Here is a 16,663-nt window from a genome sequence, read left to right on the forward strand (position 1 = left end):
TAACATTGTTTCCAAGGGAAACTGAGGTGAGCCCAAGCAACTCCCTGGCTTCTCTCTCCCATCAAAGCTCCACCCCCTTGATTAAAAAGTTATACTACTATATATTATAATGAAAAAAATAACTAACCAACTGTGCCATGGCTAACAAAGGTTATTGACCTTCCATGGCACACCTGATAATTTTCAGAAGAGTTCTAAGCAAGGCATTGCCAAGTGATGTATGGGGTGCAAGACTGAGTGTTGTTACGACCATGGGATTAATTGCAAAAGTTGGGCTTACCCTGGGCTAGGGACTTCTAAAATCTTTGCATATTTTCTATTCAGTACTCAGTTACTCTTTTTGGAAATAACCCTATCAGTCATTCAATAAATAATCATTTGTTAGGTACCTACTTTGTGCCAAGAACTATGAAAAGTTCTGAAAATAATCCAATATGTATATGTATATGGCAACCTATGTATGCCTGCCCATCTTGTGTAACTTTTATCTGTTTCTCCAAAAATTCACTGTAAGGTGCCAGCTGTTGTGCTGGGGGCCATCCTCCATGTCTCCTAAAATGGTAAGGGTACCGGTTGAACCCTCTGCTTGCCCATCTGTAATGCTAGTGCTCTAGTCACATAAAGACAAAAATAAACTATTTTCTGCTCTCAAGGAGGTCATGTTCTAGTGGAAGGAGGCAGTATATATGCATTGATATGCAGTATAAATACAAAGTGACTTTGTTAGAAAGGTATTGCAGTGGCTGGGGGGAGGGGAAAGGGTTTAGAAAAGGCCTCCTGTAGGAGGGTAGCATTTGTGCTCTGCTCTGAAAGAAGCTAAAAAGCAGAAGGGAGGAGGAGGTGTCTTCCAAGCTTGGGGAATAGCTGGTGCAATGACTCAGAGACAGTCAATTTAATGTTGTGGAGGAGGAATAATAAAAAGCCAGGTTGGTTTCATCAAGAGCATGTCATAAGGCTGGCAGGTTGGTGAAGACAGGTTATAAATGTCTTCAAATGCCAATTACAGGAGCTTGTATTTGATTGAGAGGCAATAGAGACCTATTAGAGTTTATTGAGTAGGGGAGTGATGAGATCAGACCTGTGCTTTAGTAGTAGTATTCTGGCATGTCTTTGTTAGATGGATTAGAAAGAGGAAAGACTTCGAAGGAAGACCAATAATGGGCTATTTCAATAGCCGAGTTGACAAATATTGAGTGTCTGAACTAGGGTGGTGATCACGTGATTGAGGAGGAAGGGACAGATATGAGGTGTGCTGTGGGAGATGGAACAAAAAGAACAACTGATTGAATACATGAAGTGAAGGAGAGTGAGGAATTGAAGATGATCCCGAGGTTGTGAACCCTGGTGACTGGAAGATAGTTGTACCCTCAGCTGAAATATGGAAATTCAACATTTGATGGAAAGAAATGATTTTCATTTTCATTGATCTGAGTTTCAGATACCTGCGGTATATCTTATTTGAAAAGTTTGAAAGACAATTGGTAATGTAGGATGGAGCTCAGAAGATGGAGGCTAAAATAATTCATCTGCCTAGAGATAGTAATGGAACTCATTGGTCTTGGTCAGGTGACTGGGAGAGTATAGCAAGTGAACAGGGTTTAGGAGCCAACCTGTATCTAAGTACAGCTTTATCTATGGGACCCAGTATATATGATGGCCAAGCAAAACATAGTGAGAAGGTGCAATGAAGACAGAAGGAGAATCAAGAACAGTGTCATGAAAATTCAGGTTGGTGGCAGTATAGGAATAGAGCATAGTCAACAGTCTTGCAGAGAGGTCAAGAAGGATGAGGATTGAGAAAAGGCTCTTTGGAAAGAATATTTCAGTTGAATAATGAGATCATTATAAGGGACTGAGAAGTGAGTAAGAGGAGAAGAAATAGAAGCAAGGTGTGTAAGCATTCTTTTTTTCCTTCCTAGGAGTTTGACTGTGAAAGGAAGGAGAGATATAGAGTAATAGTTTGAGGGGATGGTAGGGTCAAATTAGGATTTTTTCCCCCCAAGGATGAAGATCTAGGCATGTTTATAGACTTCAGAGAATGAATCATTATGTAGTAAGATATTGGACACAAGAAAGTAGGGATGAATGATTGAGGGGGTCAGTAATCTGCTGGAGAAGACAGGACAAGTTAAGATTGAATTTATTCTATAAGGTAGAGAAGGGGCAGCAGGTGGTGCAGTGGATAGAATATTGGGCCTCAGGTCAGGAAGACTCATCTTAGTAAGTTCAAATCTGGGCTCAGATACTTATTAGCTGTGTGATCCTGAGCAAGTCACTTAATCATGTTTGCCTCAGTTCCCTCATCTGTAAAATGAGCTGGAGAAGGAACTGGTAAACCACTCCAGTATCTTTGCCAAGAAAATCTCCCTGGGGTCATGGAAGAGTTGGACATGACTGAAAATGACTGAACAACAATAACAAACAGTGAAGTAGAGAAGAATCATTTCTAGCTGTAACCCTAATTCTGATTGTTGTACTGGAATACTAAGTACTATAAAGGTGGTTAGGTAATGAGTAAAAGGAACTCAGGAATCTAGCTCTATCCCCAAAAGAAGCATATTTAGGTATGCTTCTTGTCAATTCTACTTGAATTTCCTCCGTATCATGCTTCTGATGCTTTGGAAGTCACTGCCATACAGGCAGAGCAGGAGCAGTAATATGAAGAGTCCTAAGGAAGGATAGAATAGGGTTAGGGGAACAGGACTAAGTTAGACTTTTGATATTGCAAAAATGGTTCAAAAATTTAGAATGGAAAGTCAGGATTCATGGTGTTCTCTTCTAGCCCCACAGGTGCTCATTTAATTGCCCAGTTTTCAAAGAAGCTCCTTGATGAGGATATTTCTGTGTTTTCTGGATCTGAGATGTTGCCTGTGGTTAAAGCAGCTTTCATTTCAGTGTGCCGCCAGATGTATAGCACCTGTGAAGGTCTTCAGGTGTTAATTCCTTACAACTTGCATGATTCTATCGCTAAGGCATGGAAAAAGGTAACTCTGATAGCTATTTTCTTTTTAGAATTTGTTGAAACTTTGGCCAAATATATATTTCAAGTACATTTATTATTATTTTTTCCATAATGTATTTTTGTGCTGAACACTTTTATTGATTTCATTATTAGGATGAGTATTTGTGATGGGGGAGATTTATATAATACAGGTGTTGTTATTTGTCCTTTGTTCTCAAAGAGGACCAATGACATCAAGAGGATAATAGCATAACTTACAAGTGAATTTGCTTTAAGTGAGGCAGTGGTGTGCAGAATCATCAGCCTCATCCTCTCCTCCAGAGTCATCTGAATCCAGTAGCAAGACATAGCTCAGGACATCTGGAGATGGCCTCAGATGCACTGGGTGAGACCTTGGCCTTTTTAAGCTAAGGTCTTTCCCAGGTCTCAGTTTGTTTAAGGCAACACCCACTCGTTGATTTAAGGCTAGGTAAGAAATGAGGCAAAAAATGGACTGGTTTGCCTACTCAAAAAAAAAAAATAAACTGGGATGGGAAGACCCTCAGGATTTCTGGCCAGAACAGAAATAATTGGAGGAGAGAGTGAGGCCGATGATTTTGCACAGTCCTGCCTCATTTAAATCCAATTCACTTAGAAGTCATGCTGTTACCCTCTTGATGTCACTGGGCCTTTTTTGGAATGGAAGGACAAACAACAATCTGTGAGTAGTAGTAGCTGCCCCACTGGGAACCCAACTGGCCATTTTCATTTGGATGATGCTCCTTCCTTCCTTCCTCCCTCCCTTCTTCCCTTCCTTCCTTCTTTCTTTTCTTCCTTCCTTCTTTCCCCTCTCCTTCCCTCCTTCCCTCTTCTCCCTCTGTCCACATGGAGAATCATACTCTTACATGTGGGTACATATTCTAATAAATTATTTTTAGTGCATTCCAAATAATTCCTTGCTAATGTTGGAATATTTGAGATCTGACTGTATAGTGAAGTTCATTCACTATATGCTATTTTTTCTCCCTATATGCTGATATATATCACAACCCTACAGTGGTCAGTAAAAGTCATCCTTTGTTGTCTAATCCTTGCTGATAAGATTTATTAAATGCTTTGGTTTTGTAGTTTGTGGAGTACTTTGCAAGGGGATCTACATAATAAACAAATTACTTGAAAAACATGAGTCCAGGAGAGATTATAAATATTTTATTCGCAATAAAACTTCACTTTTGAGCAACACATATTAATAATAGCATTTCCAAATAATATAAATTTTTACCTTATAGACCAGCTTGCTTTCAGAAAGAATTCCTACTCCTGTAGAAGGTTCTGATTCTATTTCATCAGTAAGCCAGGAGTCTCAAAACATGTAAGTATTACAGACTGTACTCCTATGTGTTTATATTTTATGTAATTATTAAAAATGAGTAGATGATAGCAGTTTACCATAAAGACTTTACAAAGAGGTGAAAATGTGCATTGAAGTTGTTTCTTTTTCATCACAATATTTGGTTTACCTACTTTGTTAGCTTAGGAAACTGAGCTTACATTGTTGTTTGTAGAAAAGTTAGTGATTTCCTCAAAATTGCAATAGAATAGGTAAAAGCATTTTTTTTTTCAGAATAAATTTTGTGTTAAGTTTAATTAGCAAGTATAAAAACAAGATAGGAAAATAGGAAAAACAAGGACAACTTATATTATTTTCAGATTAAAAAAATAAAGAAAACATATATCTTAACCTTCACAAGATCATAACAGAATTTGTTTAGATAATCTATTCTTCCAAAGGTGCTGCAGTAGATAGAGTACCAGGCCTGAAGTTAGGAAGACTCCTCTTCCTAAGTTCAAATCCGGCCTCAGACACTAGCATTGTAACCCTGGACAATCACTTAATCCTGCTTCCCTCAGTTCTTCATCTGAAAAATGAGCTGGAGAAGGAAATGGCAAACCACTCTAGCAACTTTGCAAAGAAAGCCCCAAAACAGGGTCACAGAGATTCAGATGTGACCAAAAATCACTTAACAACAAATCCCATTCCAAACTTATTTCTGTGAAAGTTCAGACCCCCTATAAAAAGTTAAAAAGCTGTGAAAATAAAATATAATGCATATATGCTTTAGAAACTTCAAAAGAATGCTACTTAGTTATAAAAAGTAAGTATATGCATAATGGAGAGCTGAGACTTTGGAAATCTAGGCACAGAAGTATAATTTTTAAAAATAGTGGTACAATAGATAAAATGCTGGACATGGAGTCAAGAAGACCTGAGTTCAAATTATAACTTAAACACTTACAAACTCTGTCACCCTGGACAAGTCACTTAGCTTCTTCCTCAGTTTCCTCATCTATAAAATAGGAATAGTAATAGCACTTACCTCCTAGGGTTGTTGCGAAGTTCAAATGAAATACTTGTCAAATGCTTAGCAGGATTCCTGGCACATAATACTATATAAATATTAGCTATTAAATGAGGTGAAATAGAGGTGTGGATAAAAGAATGTAAATAATATGAAAACTGATGTTTTCTTGGTTTAGCATGGCATGGGAAGAAAATTTATTAGATGACTTGCTAAATTTTGCCAGTACTCCAAGAGGACTACTACTTCTTCAGAAAACAGGTTCCATCAATGATTGTGTGACATTTATGTTCAACCGATATGCAAAAAAACTACAGGTATGAATTAAAATCTATCACAGACAAAATGTATTTATTATTGTTACTGTTAGTAGTAGTAATAGTAGTAGTATTATTAAAACAGTAATATTATCTTTCTGTGGATGAATATTATAACAATGCAAAATTTAGTTAAAGAAAGCATCATACATAACCTACACATTGATTTTTATGTAGCAGATCATTAGGCAGTTGAGAACACAGTAGGTGGCCTTATACATGTGAGAAAAGCACTTCATAAACAGTGAAAATCAGTGAATCAGCTGTATATTTTGTTAATATGATATCAAATATCTGTGTACAGTTAAATCTAAGTTATCCAGATAGTAAGTTCCTTAAGGGCCTTTAATTTTTTTTGAATTTTAATTGTTTAATTTTTATCTTTATATCCCTAGTGCTTGGCACATAGTAGATTCTTGAAAAATGTTTTTTGAATTTAACTCTCAAGGACTGAATTTATATATATGACTGAATTCTCTAAATAGCTCTTGATGTGTTCTTTTAAACCCTAACATTTTAAAAAATATAAACCACTTTGACTGGAAATCTTTCCAAAATGCTTTATACAGTAGGCATTTTAAAAAAGAATGTACTGAAGAAAATGTTGATTTTCCTTCATGGCATAGAAATATTATTATGAACATAAATTGTTTTAATCTTCTGTAGTAGACACTATTAAAATATGTTGGAGATAAATGGGCCAAATTGTTTTCTTCTGGAGATATATGCATTTTTGATCAGTTAGTCTATCAATTCTGAATATAGTCCGTGATTCTGCTTGTAACCAACCTTCTGACACATTCTCATTGTTTATTATTGATAATCTCTGCCAGCTTAGAAATCTGAGTGTGTTATACTTATACCTAAAATCTGAATTAATGGGCTTCTGTGAGTAAAAAAATGGAGCTTTCTTAGTTCATGAATTCCACCATCAGTTTTAGCAACTAAGCCTTTATTCAGTCCTTTATAGTTACTTTTAAAATAATTTTAATCTCTAGCTGTTTTGGCACAGCTGTAGTTATAACCTTAAATTCAACGTATAATTATTAAGCACCTTACATTTTGAGGGAAAGGCACTGGTAGAGGCATAAAGTTGTTTATTTATTTTTTAATGATACAATTCTTTCTGTCACAGAGCTTAAATTCTGATCGTTGATTATACTGTTAGTCTTTGATTAAGATAAAAGCTGCATAAAAATGTGTAAATAATATTTATTTTACTTTTAATCTTAAAAATCATACTCTTTTCTTGTTATTTTTAGGTAAGCAGGCATAAAAATTTTGGATATGGAGTGATGGTTACTCAAGTGGCATCAACAGCTGCAGGCGCAGTAGCTCTACGGAATTCAGGTAATATTTTTGGCTTAAAGCTATCATTTTAAAAAACAAACCTGATACCATCTGAGCTTAGTATAGTAGCAACAAAATTCTATAATTTCCTAAAGATATACATTACCTGGATGGTATGATTTTTCTCTCAGTCAAGGTCATCTTAGAATTAATTGATTTACTTGATTTTCTTCTTTAGAGCAGTGATAATTGATGAAGCAATCTATGAGGGATACTTCTTATCATAGGATTTTTCCTTTATTAAATATTGGAAAGTACCTTGTAACAATGACTGGTGTCATCCTTTCGTGAAGTAATATTGTATTTTAATCATTCCAGGAAGATTTCTTTTGTCCATCACCCTGCTTCCCAAACCTTATGATCCTACAGTTGGTGTCAGGAAATCACAATCATGCCAAAGATTTAATTGTCTTATGGGCTGTTGATAAAGTAGTGTTAAACCACCTTGCTGGGGGGTCCCGTAGGGCCAACGTCATCTTGCCTCCTGATATCATACAGCATACATTACCAGCTTTACTGTGACAAACAAAAAAAAGGCATGTGTTTTAACAATCTGGCTAGCAGCTTCTGTGGGGGCGTAAGATCCACCCACAGCCAGCACCCAGGAGGCTGCCCGCACGCCGGGAAAGCACAGGTTCTTTTTATCTGCTTAACCAAGGAAAGCACGGTGAAGGGGTTGACCAGCTTACTTTAATCCAGCATTCAGTTAGTTCAGGGGAAAAAGCCAACACCCTGAACTTCAGAACAAATACAAACAAATTACAAGCATCAACAGACAGACCCAATACAATTCATAGTTACCAACATCTAGGTTCAACCCGAGAACTTGGGCTGGCCCAGAGTCACGCTCACCACCCCTGCCGTTCCAACCGAAAAAGGGATCTTCAAGCTGTCCTCTCCCCTCTTATAGAGTTTTTGACATCATCAAGCACCGCCTGAATGACCAGGGCCTTCTCTGCTCCCCGGCATGGGTCTCTGGGCTTCCTGCCCTGGAAGAGAAGCAGCAGACCCAGTACTCAGCAAGGCTCAATGAGATAAACTGAGTCACTCAAAGAAAACAAAGGCTACTCTGGCCACAGCATGGAAACTTGGCATAATATCCAAAATTAGAGTCATACTGCAATTGCTCTCAACAAGTTACATTGTGACTTCATTAAGTGTGTCTTTTGTGAACTGCTACTTGATATTATTATTTTTATTATTAAATATATGTGTATATACACAGATATCCTTGTATATACACATACATATTTTTACTCTGTATTTTAAGTACTTCCTATGGAATTTAAAAATGGGCTACTTCCATTATGTAACATGTTTTGAGGTCAAGATTACCTTACTTTTTAATCTGTTTATCTGTTTACTTTAGTATACGTGAGCATATATATTTTGATTTTTAAGTAGAAATTTTGTTTAGAGCTTGTTATTCATTCTACTTGCCTTACTTCAAAAATAATTTCGTGTTCATATTTCTATAATTAATGGAAGAGTTTTTTTCCCCTCTATATGGAAAGGTTATTTTGTCATTCTTGAGATTCTTAAAGCCTGGATGGCGGTAAACATTGGACATGAAATAGGAAATTTACTGCCTCCAAGTATGGAATTGTGTAAAACACAGAAATGTAATTATGCTGAGAAAAGGAAACATGCTAGGCAGAAAGATATGATACTGTATTAGACTGGAGTAAAAGAATCAAAGGATAGAAAGAAATGAGAAAAAAAAAGTTATGGGTAGATGTGAAATAATAGAGAGTTTTGAAGTCAAGGACAAATAATTTAAATTGTGGCAGTAGAGCAGTGGTGAACCAATGGAGATAATTGAGAAAAGGTCATAAGCTTTAAAGGCCTTTCTAGCATCAAAATTCTATGATTTTAATTATGCTAGTACTTTGTGAACTGATTTGGCTTAGGTTTGGGGTACAGAAAATCCTTTAGCTGAGATTAGGTTGGAATATTTTTAAATTAAATTTTACTAGAGAAATATTAAAAGCAAAGAGAAAGAAGAAAGCAAGATATACATTTCTGATTTGAACTTTAGTATAAAGTTAAATAGTATCTTGGTACTATAGCTATCAGATTGCCACCAGCTGGTTCTTTTCTGTCTCTTCAGACATATCTAGGTTTAATGCTAATGATAAAGGAAATTTTGGTGTACAGTAGAGTTGTTACTACTTCTTGGTCTGGTGGAAACTTCTGTCTATCTCCAGTCATAAGTACCTGTCTCATCTAATTTTGAAAGCCTGTATGTCATCACCTTTTTGTTTTTGTTTTATTCTGAACTTAAGAAATAAAACAAGCATTTTCATAACAAAGTAAAGTAGAAAAAAAGGATTACACATGAAACTGCAAATCTATTATATGCAACTTGCTTTTTCTTTTAAATATATTGTGAAGTCATCATGTAACTTTCTCTTTTCTCCTTCTCCCTTCCCCCTCCCCACTCTAGAGATGGCCACCATTAGACACAAATATATATATTGTGTATATGTATGTAAATGTATATGTGTGTGTATGTGTATATATGCATATACATATACATATATATATGTAAAATCATACTATACATACTCCTATTAATCAGTTCTTTCTCTGGATACAGAGGGCTTCTCCTTTGTAGTTAATGTGGGTACACTCTGGTTGTTCTTCAGATCACATACATCTTTTGCCTTTTACTATATGTTATCACCTTGGCACTAGGCTATACTGTACTTCCATTCTATATTCAGTTCATTGCTTTTGGGGTCTTTCCTTGATTTTTGGCCTCCTTCTTGATAAAGTAACTTCTCTATCTGATTCCCTCAGATTTCTTCCAGTGACATGATCTTTCCTGAGTGGTACAGAGATTATAGGCAGTATATTAATACTTATATAATTTAAATCAATAATAGAAAATAATCAATTTTTTAGGGTTTATCAGTGCACTTGTAACTGAATTATGGGCCATTTTGGAATGTGGAAGAGATGATGTTAGAGTAACACATCCCAGATCTACCCCAGTGGATCCCATTGACCGAAGCTGTCAAAAGGTAAGAAGTCACTTAGCGCATTCTCTAGAGTAAGAATTCTTAACCTAACCCATTTAGCTGTGTGGTGAAGCCCATGACATGGGGAACAGCAATTGAAAATATACAGTAAGGAGATAGAGAAAGTAGTGCAAGGAATAGCAGGGAGGCTAGTGTCACTAGATAGCAGATTATGTGAGAGTATGTAAGGAGTAAGAAAACTGAAAGGTATAAAAGGTCCCAGTAATGAGGGAACTTAAACAGAGAATTTTACATATAATGGTGGAGGCAGTAGGAAGCCAGTGGAATTGATAAAATTGTGAGGTGACATGGACAAGTTTGTGTTTTAGGAGGGTCACTTTGACTGCTGGGTGGAAGGTTTCACAGAGTGGAGACAGACTACAGGCAGGGAGACCAATCATCTGACTATTTCAGTAGTCCAGTCATGAGGTGATAGGGCCTTGGATGTAGGCAGTTGCAATGTCAGAAGAGAGAAGAGGACATATTGAAAAATATTGTTAAGGTAGAAACGACAGGATTTGGGAGCTGATTTGATATGGAGGTGAGAAAGAATGAGGAGTCGAGAATGATACATAGATTTTGAGTTTAGGTGACTGAACTCAGTTTTGGACATGTTGAGTTTAAGATTTCTACATGACATCTACATTAAGATGTCTTTTAGGTAGTTGGAGATCAGTAGATAGGTTAGGGCTTGATAAATAGATTTGATAATCTATAAATTCTCAGCATAGAGATAGCCTTCTCTAGGAGTTTAGTTAGGAAAGGGAGACGAGATATAGGACAATAGATAGCTGAGATAGATGGATTTTTTTTTTGGTTTTTGTTTTTTAAGGATGAGGGAGACATAGGTATGTTTGTAGGTAGTAGGGACACAGCCAATAGAGATTAAAGATAAGTAATGGAGTGGGTAATAGAGGAAGCAATATTCTGAAAAATAGGGGATGAAATGGTATCACTTTTGCATGTGGAGTCCTTAGTCTTGGAAATGAGAAGGACCATCTTTTCATGTGAAATCAGAGGAAAAAAGGATGGTAGAAGGCATTTTAATGATATGAGATAAGGAGATAAGGAAGAGGGGAAAAGAGGGATGTCTCTTGGTGAATGGTTCCAATATTTTCAGTCAAGTATGTGGCAAGATGTTCAGCTGAGAGGTTGGGGAACCATGGAAAGTTTGAGAAGAGATGAAAAGGTATGGAAGATCCCCTGTAGCGAATGAGATAGTCAATTCAGGAGATGTAAAAGGATTACCTTGTTTCATTTAAGGCCTAGCTAAGATTATATAACATAAATTTGCAATGGATCCTGTCAGCCTGGCTTCATGATTTTCTCTAGCTTTATTCTGTAGCATATAGATAGGAGTAAAATCAGGAAGTAGTAGGAGTTATAGAAGGCTGAGGCTTCGCAGGACAATATTTTTGATTGGATAAGGGAGCATGGACTCTAGAATAAAATTGAACTGCTTCACTTGTGGTCTGGATAGAGAAGAAAGTGTAGTCAGTGCATGAGCAGTGGCTCAAGAGAGACCTGAGGGGTCATTGCATGGGATGACATGGTGCAGATGGAGAATAGATTTTGAGGTTTTATTCTCAGTACCTAGCACAGTATTTGCTATATACTAAGCACTTAATAAATGCTTGTAGGCTGAGAGACTAGTATAATAGAACATTCCTTCTGTACCATTATTATGTGTTAATATGGACATTTTAATCATTGATTCATTTTGTTTTAACACCTTCACCCTACTTCACTGCAGAGATAGGAAGTCCATGGTGTGGAAATTGTATGTATGTTTAGACTTTTTCAATGCATTGACCAGTTTTTATTTTTTTTTTCTCTTTTTTTCTCTTTTCTAAAAATATGTGTTATATAGGTTGGCTCTTGAGGAGGATTAGGTATCGTGGGAGAATTTTTGTTAATCTAAAAAAAAGATATCAATAAAAGTTATATAAAAAAGAAAAATTAAGCTTTTATAGATGAATCTCTTACAGTAGTATCAGAATCAAGTAGCAGTGGCTCCCTGAGGGCTGTATATTATGTAGAAAACCACAAATTAACAGTATACTGTATTGTGTTTTTATTTATTTTGTTTAATACTTCCCAGTTCCATTTTAGTTTGGTTAGGGCTTACTTGGGAGTTTGGCTGAAAGTTTGACAGCTTCATAATCATACAGTTGACTTTAAAATGTAGAGAATACGGGGGCGGAGCCAAGATGGCGGCTGGTAAGCACGGACTAGAGTGAGCTCCGTACCCAAGTCCCTCCAAAAACCTATAAAAATGGCTCTGAACCAATTCTAGAACGGCAGAACCCACAGAACAGCAGAGGGAAGCAGGGCTCCAGCCCAGGACAGCCCGGATGGTCTCTGGGTGAGCTCTATTCCACACGGAGCTGGGAGCTGGGAGCTGGGAGCTGGGAACGGAGTGGAGCAGAGCCCAGCCTGAGCGGCGTGGACGATCCAGACCAGAAGCCGGGCGGAGGGGGCCCTAGCGCCCTGAATATGTGAGCTGCGGCAGTTACCAGACCCCTCGACCCACAAACACCAAAGACTGCGGAGAAGGTTAGTGGGAAAAGCTGCGGGAGTGGAAGGAGTTCGCGGTTCGGCTTCCAGCCCCGGGGGCAGCGGAGTTGGGGCAGCTACAGCTGTTGTTACTTCCGGCTCCAGGCCCACCTGGTGGGAGGAATTAAGTGGCGGATCACAGCAGGGGTGCACAGCCTGCCGAAGATCTGAGCCCAGTCTGGACTGGGGGTCCTTGGGGAAGGAGGAGTGCGGCTCTGACAGAGCTGGCACCTCCCCCCCAAACATAGAACATAGAACTCTGTAATCTACAAGCAGTCATACCCCACTGAAAAACTCAAGGGTCAAGTTAGTTGGTTGGGAATATGGCCAGGCAGCGAAAACGTGCCCAGATTCAGTCTCAGACTTTGGATTCTTTCTTTGGTGACAAAGAAGACCAAAACATACAGCCTAAAGAAGACAACAAAGTCATAGAGCCTACAACCAAAGCCTCCAAGAAAAACATGAACTGGCCCCAGACCATAGAAGAACTCAAAAAGGATTTGGAAAAGCAAGTTAGAGAAGTAGAGGAAAAATTGGGAAGAGAAATAAGAAGGATGCGAGAAAACCATGAAAAACAAGTCAATGACTTGCTAAAGGAGACCCAAAAAAATACTGAAAAATACACTGAAGAAAACAACACCTTAAAAAATAGACTAACTCAAATGGCAAAAGAGCTCCAAAAAGCCAATGAGGAGAAGAATTCCTTGAAAGGCAGAATTAGCCAAATGGAAAAGGAGGTCCAAAAGACCACTGAAGAAAATACTACTTTAAAAATTAGATTGGAGCAAGTGGAAGCTAGTGACGTTATGAGAAATGAGGATATTATAAAACAGAACCAGAGGAATGAAAAAATGGAAGACAATGTGAAATATCTCCTTGGAAAAACCACTGACCTGGAAAATAGATCCAGGAGAGATAATTTAAAAATTATTGGACTACCTGAAAGCCATGATCAAAAAAAGAGCCTAGATACCATCTTTCAGGAAATTATCAAGGAGAACTGCCCTGATATTCTAGAGCCACAGGGCAAAATAGAAATTGAAAGAATCCATCGATCGCCTCCGCAAATAGATCCCAAAAAGAAATCTCCTAGGAATATTGTTGCCAAATTCCAGAGCTCCCAGATCAAGGAGAAAATACTGCAAGCAGCCAGAAAGAAACAATTTGAGTATTGTGGAAACCCAATCAGAATGACCCAAGATCTGGCAGCTTCTACATTAAGAGATCGAAGGGCTTGGAATGCGATATTCCGGAGGTCAATGGAGCTAGGATTAAAACCTAGAATCACCTACCCAGCAAAACTGAGTATCGTGTTCAAAGGCAAAATATGGATTTTCAATAAAATAGAGGACTTTCAAGCTTTCTCAGTGAAAAGACCAGAACTGAATAGAAAATTTGACTTTCAAACACAAGAATCAAGAGAAGCATGAAAAGGTAATCAAGAAACGGAAATTGCAAGGGACTTACTAAAGTTGAATTGTTTTGTTTACATTCCTACATGGAAAGATGATGAGTATGATTCATGAGACCTCAGTATTAGGGTAGTTGAAGGGAATATGCATATATATATATATATATATATATATGCATATATATATATATATATGTTTAAGTATCTATATAAGTGAATGTGCATGTATGTATGTATCTATGTGTATATGTATGTATGTGTATGTATGTGTATATATATATATGTAAAAGAGAGAGAGCAGACACAGGGTGAGTTGAGGATGAAGGGAAGATATCTAAAAGAAATAAAATGAAATTAAGGGATGAGAGAGTAACATACTGAGAGAGGGAGATAGGGAGAGATAGAATGGGGTGCATTATCTCGCATAAAGGTGGCAAGAGGAAGCAGTTCTATGGGAGGAGGGGAGAGGGCAGGTGAGGGGGGAATGAGTGAACCTTGCTCTCATCAGATTTGGCCTGAGGGGGAATACCATACATACTCAGTTGGGTATCTTACCCCACAGGAAAGAAGAGGGAGGAAGATAAAAAAAAAAATAAAAGGCGGGGGGATGATGGAGTGGAGGGCAGATGGGGGTGGAGGTAATCAAAACAAACACTTTGGAAAGGGGACAGGGTCAAGGGAGAAAATTCAATAAAGCGGGATGGGTTGGGAAGGAGCAAAATGTAGTTAGCCTTTCACAACATGAGTATTGTGGAAGGGTTATACATAATAATACACGTGTGGCCTAGGTTGAATTGCTCAACTTCTTAGGGAGGGTGGGTGGGAAGGGAAGAGGGAAGGGAATTTGGAACTCAAAGTTTTAAAATCAGATGTTCAAAAACAAAAAAATTTTTTGTATGCAACTAAAAAATAAGATACACAGGCAATGGGGCGTAGAAATTTATCTTGCCCTACAAGAAAGGAAGGGAAAAGGGGATGAGAGGGGAGGGGGGTGATAGAGGGGAGGGCTGACTGGGGAACAGGGCAACCAGAATATATGCCATCTTGGAGTGGGGGGGGAGGGCTGAAATGGGGAGAAAATTTGTAATTCAAACTGTTGTGAAAATCAATGCTGAAAACCAAATATGTTAAATAAATAAATTGCATTTAAAAAAAATGTAGAGAATACAAGATAATGCTGTTTATTAAAAAAAATAAAGAACAAAAATCAATGAGAACACTGAAATCAAGATTTTCAGAAGTTCAGTTTTAGAAGAGAAATTGAACTGTAGCTGTAAGGAATAAAAAAGGCAGAGGAACCAATCCCTACTTCAAGTGGATTTATACGAGAATTCTATCAAACTTTTAAAGAAAAATTAAGTGAAGTAAGTAGAACTAGGACAACCACATATTCAAGTGACGATGCCAGTGTAAATGGAGAAAAAAAAAACAATAAAATCAGCCATGCAGTAAACTTTTATTTAGCACCTAGTATGTGCCAGGTCCTGTGCTAAAAGCTGTGGATACATATATGAAAAAGAAAGACAGACTGCTCTCAAGGAGCTTAGTATGTAATGGGGGAAGACAGCATGCAAAGGGAAACTGATAAGTGGGGGAGAGGAAAGAGATTGAAAGACAAATTCCATTTAAAATAAGTACATAGAGTATAAAGTATTTAGGAGTTTACCTGCCAAGACATACACACAAAAACTATATGAATACAAATACAAAACACTGTTTACACAAATAAATACATATCTAAATAATTGGTGAGATAGTAAGTAATTTTTCATAGGTAGACTGAGCCAATTTGATCAATGACAATATTATCTAAATCAATTTACTTATTCAATACCATCCCACTCAGAGTACTGTAGGATTACTTTATAGATTTAGAAAAAAAATAATTCATTTGAAGGAATAAGAGATCAAGAATATCAAAGGAATCAGTGGGGAAAAAATTGGACAGGAGGAAGCCTAGCAGTGCTGTATTTCAAACTATGCTACAAAGCTGTAATCATCAAAACAATTTGGTATTTGGTGCTAGGTAAGAAATAGAGAGATTGATCAGTGAAGTAGAGTAGGTATACAATATAGAGAAGTAAATGAACATAGCAACATAACATTTGATAAACTCAAAAATCCCAGTTACTGGGGCAAGAATTCGCTATTTGACAAAAACTGTTGTGAAGACTGGCAAGTAGTCTGGCAGAAACTATTTTTAGATCAACATTTCACACCATATACCAAAAGAAGCTCCAAATGATTTAGACATAAAGGGTGATATTCTAAGAAAATTAGAGGAACATGGAAGAAATTATCTGTCATATCTATAGATGGGAGAAGAATTCATGACCAAGAGGGAGAGTTTCAGAGGGGCAAAATTGGCAGTTTTGATGACGTAAAATTGAAAAGATTTTGTGGAGACAAAACCAATAAAACTAAAATTAGAAGAGAAGCAGGAAGTTGGGAAAATATTTATAGCAAGTTTGCTTTTAAAGTTCTCATTTCAAGATACACACACACACACACACACACACACACACACAGAAAACTGAGTCAAATTTATAAAAATTAGATCCATTCCTCATTTGATAAGTGGTTAAAGGACAGGTATACACAGTTTTCAGAGGGAGAAATCCAAGCTACCAAGTTTAATCAAGCAAAACATGTTCTCAAATTCTCCGTGCCCAAAAATATATGCCTCATTCTGCATCTTGAGTCTA

General features: G+C 37.2%; 1 protein-coding gene across 6 annotated transcripts in view; it reads left to right on the plus strand.

The window, feature by feature from the left end:
- Positions 1-16,663, plus strand: part of TBC1D32 (TBC1 domain family member 32) — a 208,766-nt gene that overhangs the window by 68,379 nt on the left and 123,724 nt on the right. For all 6 annotated transcript variants that reach the window (XM_036767860.1, XM_036767862.1, XM_036767861.1 and 3 more), the window contains exons 17-21: positions 2,783-2,984; positions 4,231-4,313; positions 5,480-5,618; positions 6,881-6,968; positions 9,876-9,994. In XM_036767860.1, the coding sequence (XP_036623755.1) occupies positions 2,783-2,984; positions 4,231-4,313; positions 5,480-5,618; positions 6,881-6,968; positions 9,876-9,994 (631 nt within the window). The remainder of the gene's footprint in view (positions 1-2,782; positions 2,985-4,230; positions 4,314-5,479; positions 5,619-6,880; positions 6,969-9,875; positions 9,995-16,663) is intronic.

The sequence above is a fragment of the Trichosurus vulpecula genome, chromosome 7 (genome assembly GCF_011100635.1).
Source record: "Trichosurus vulpecula isolate mTriVul1 chromosome 7, mTriVul1.pri, whole genome shotgun sequence".
Lineage (NCBI taxonomy): Eukaryota > Metazoa > Chordata > Mammalia > Diprotodontia > Phalangeridae > Trichosurus > Trichosurus vulpecula.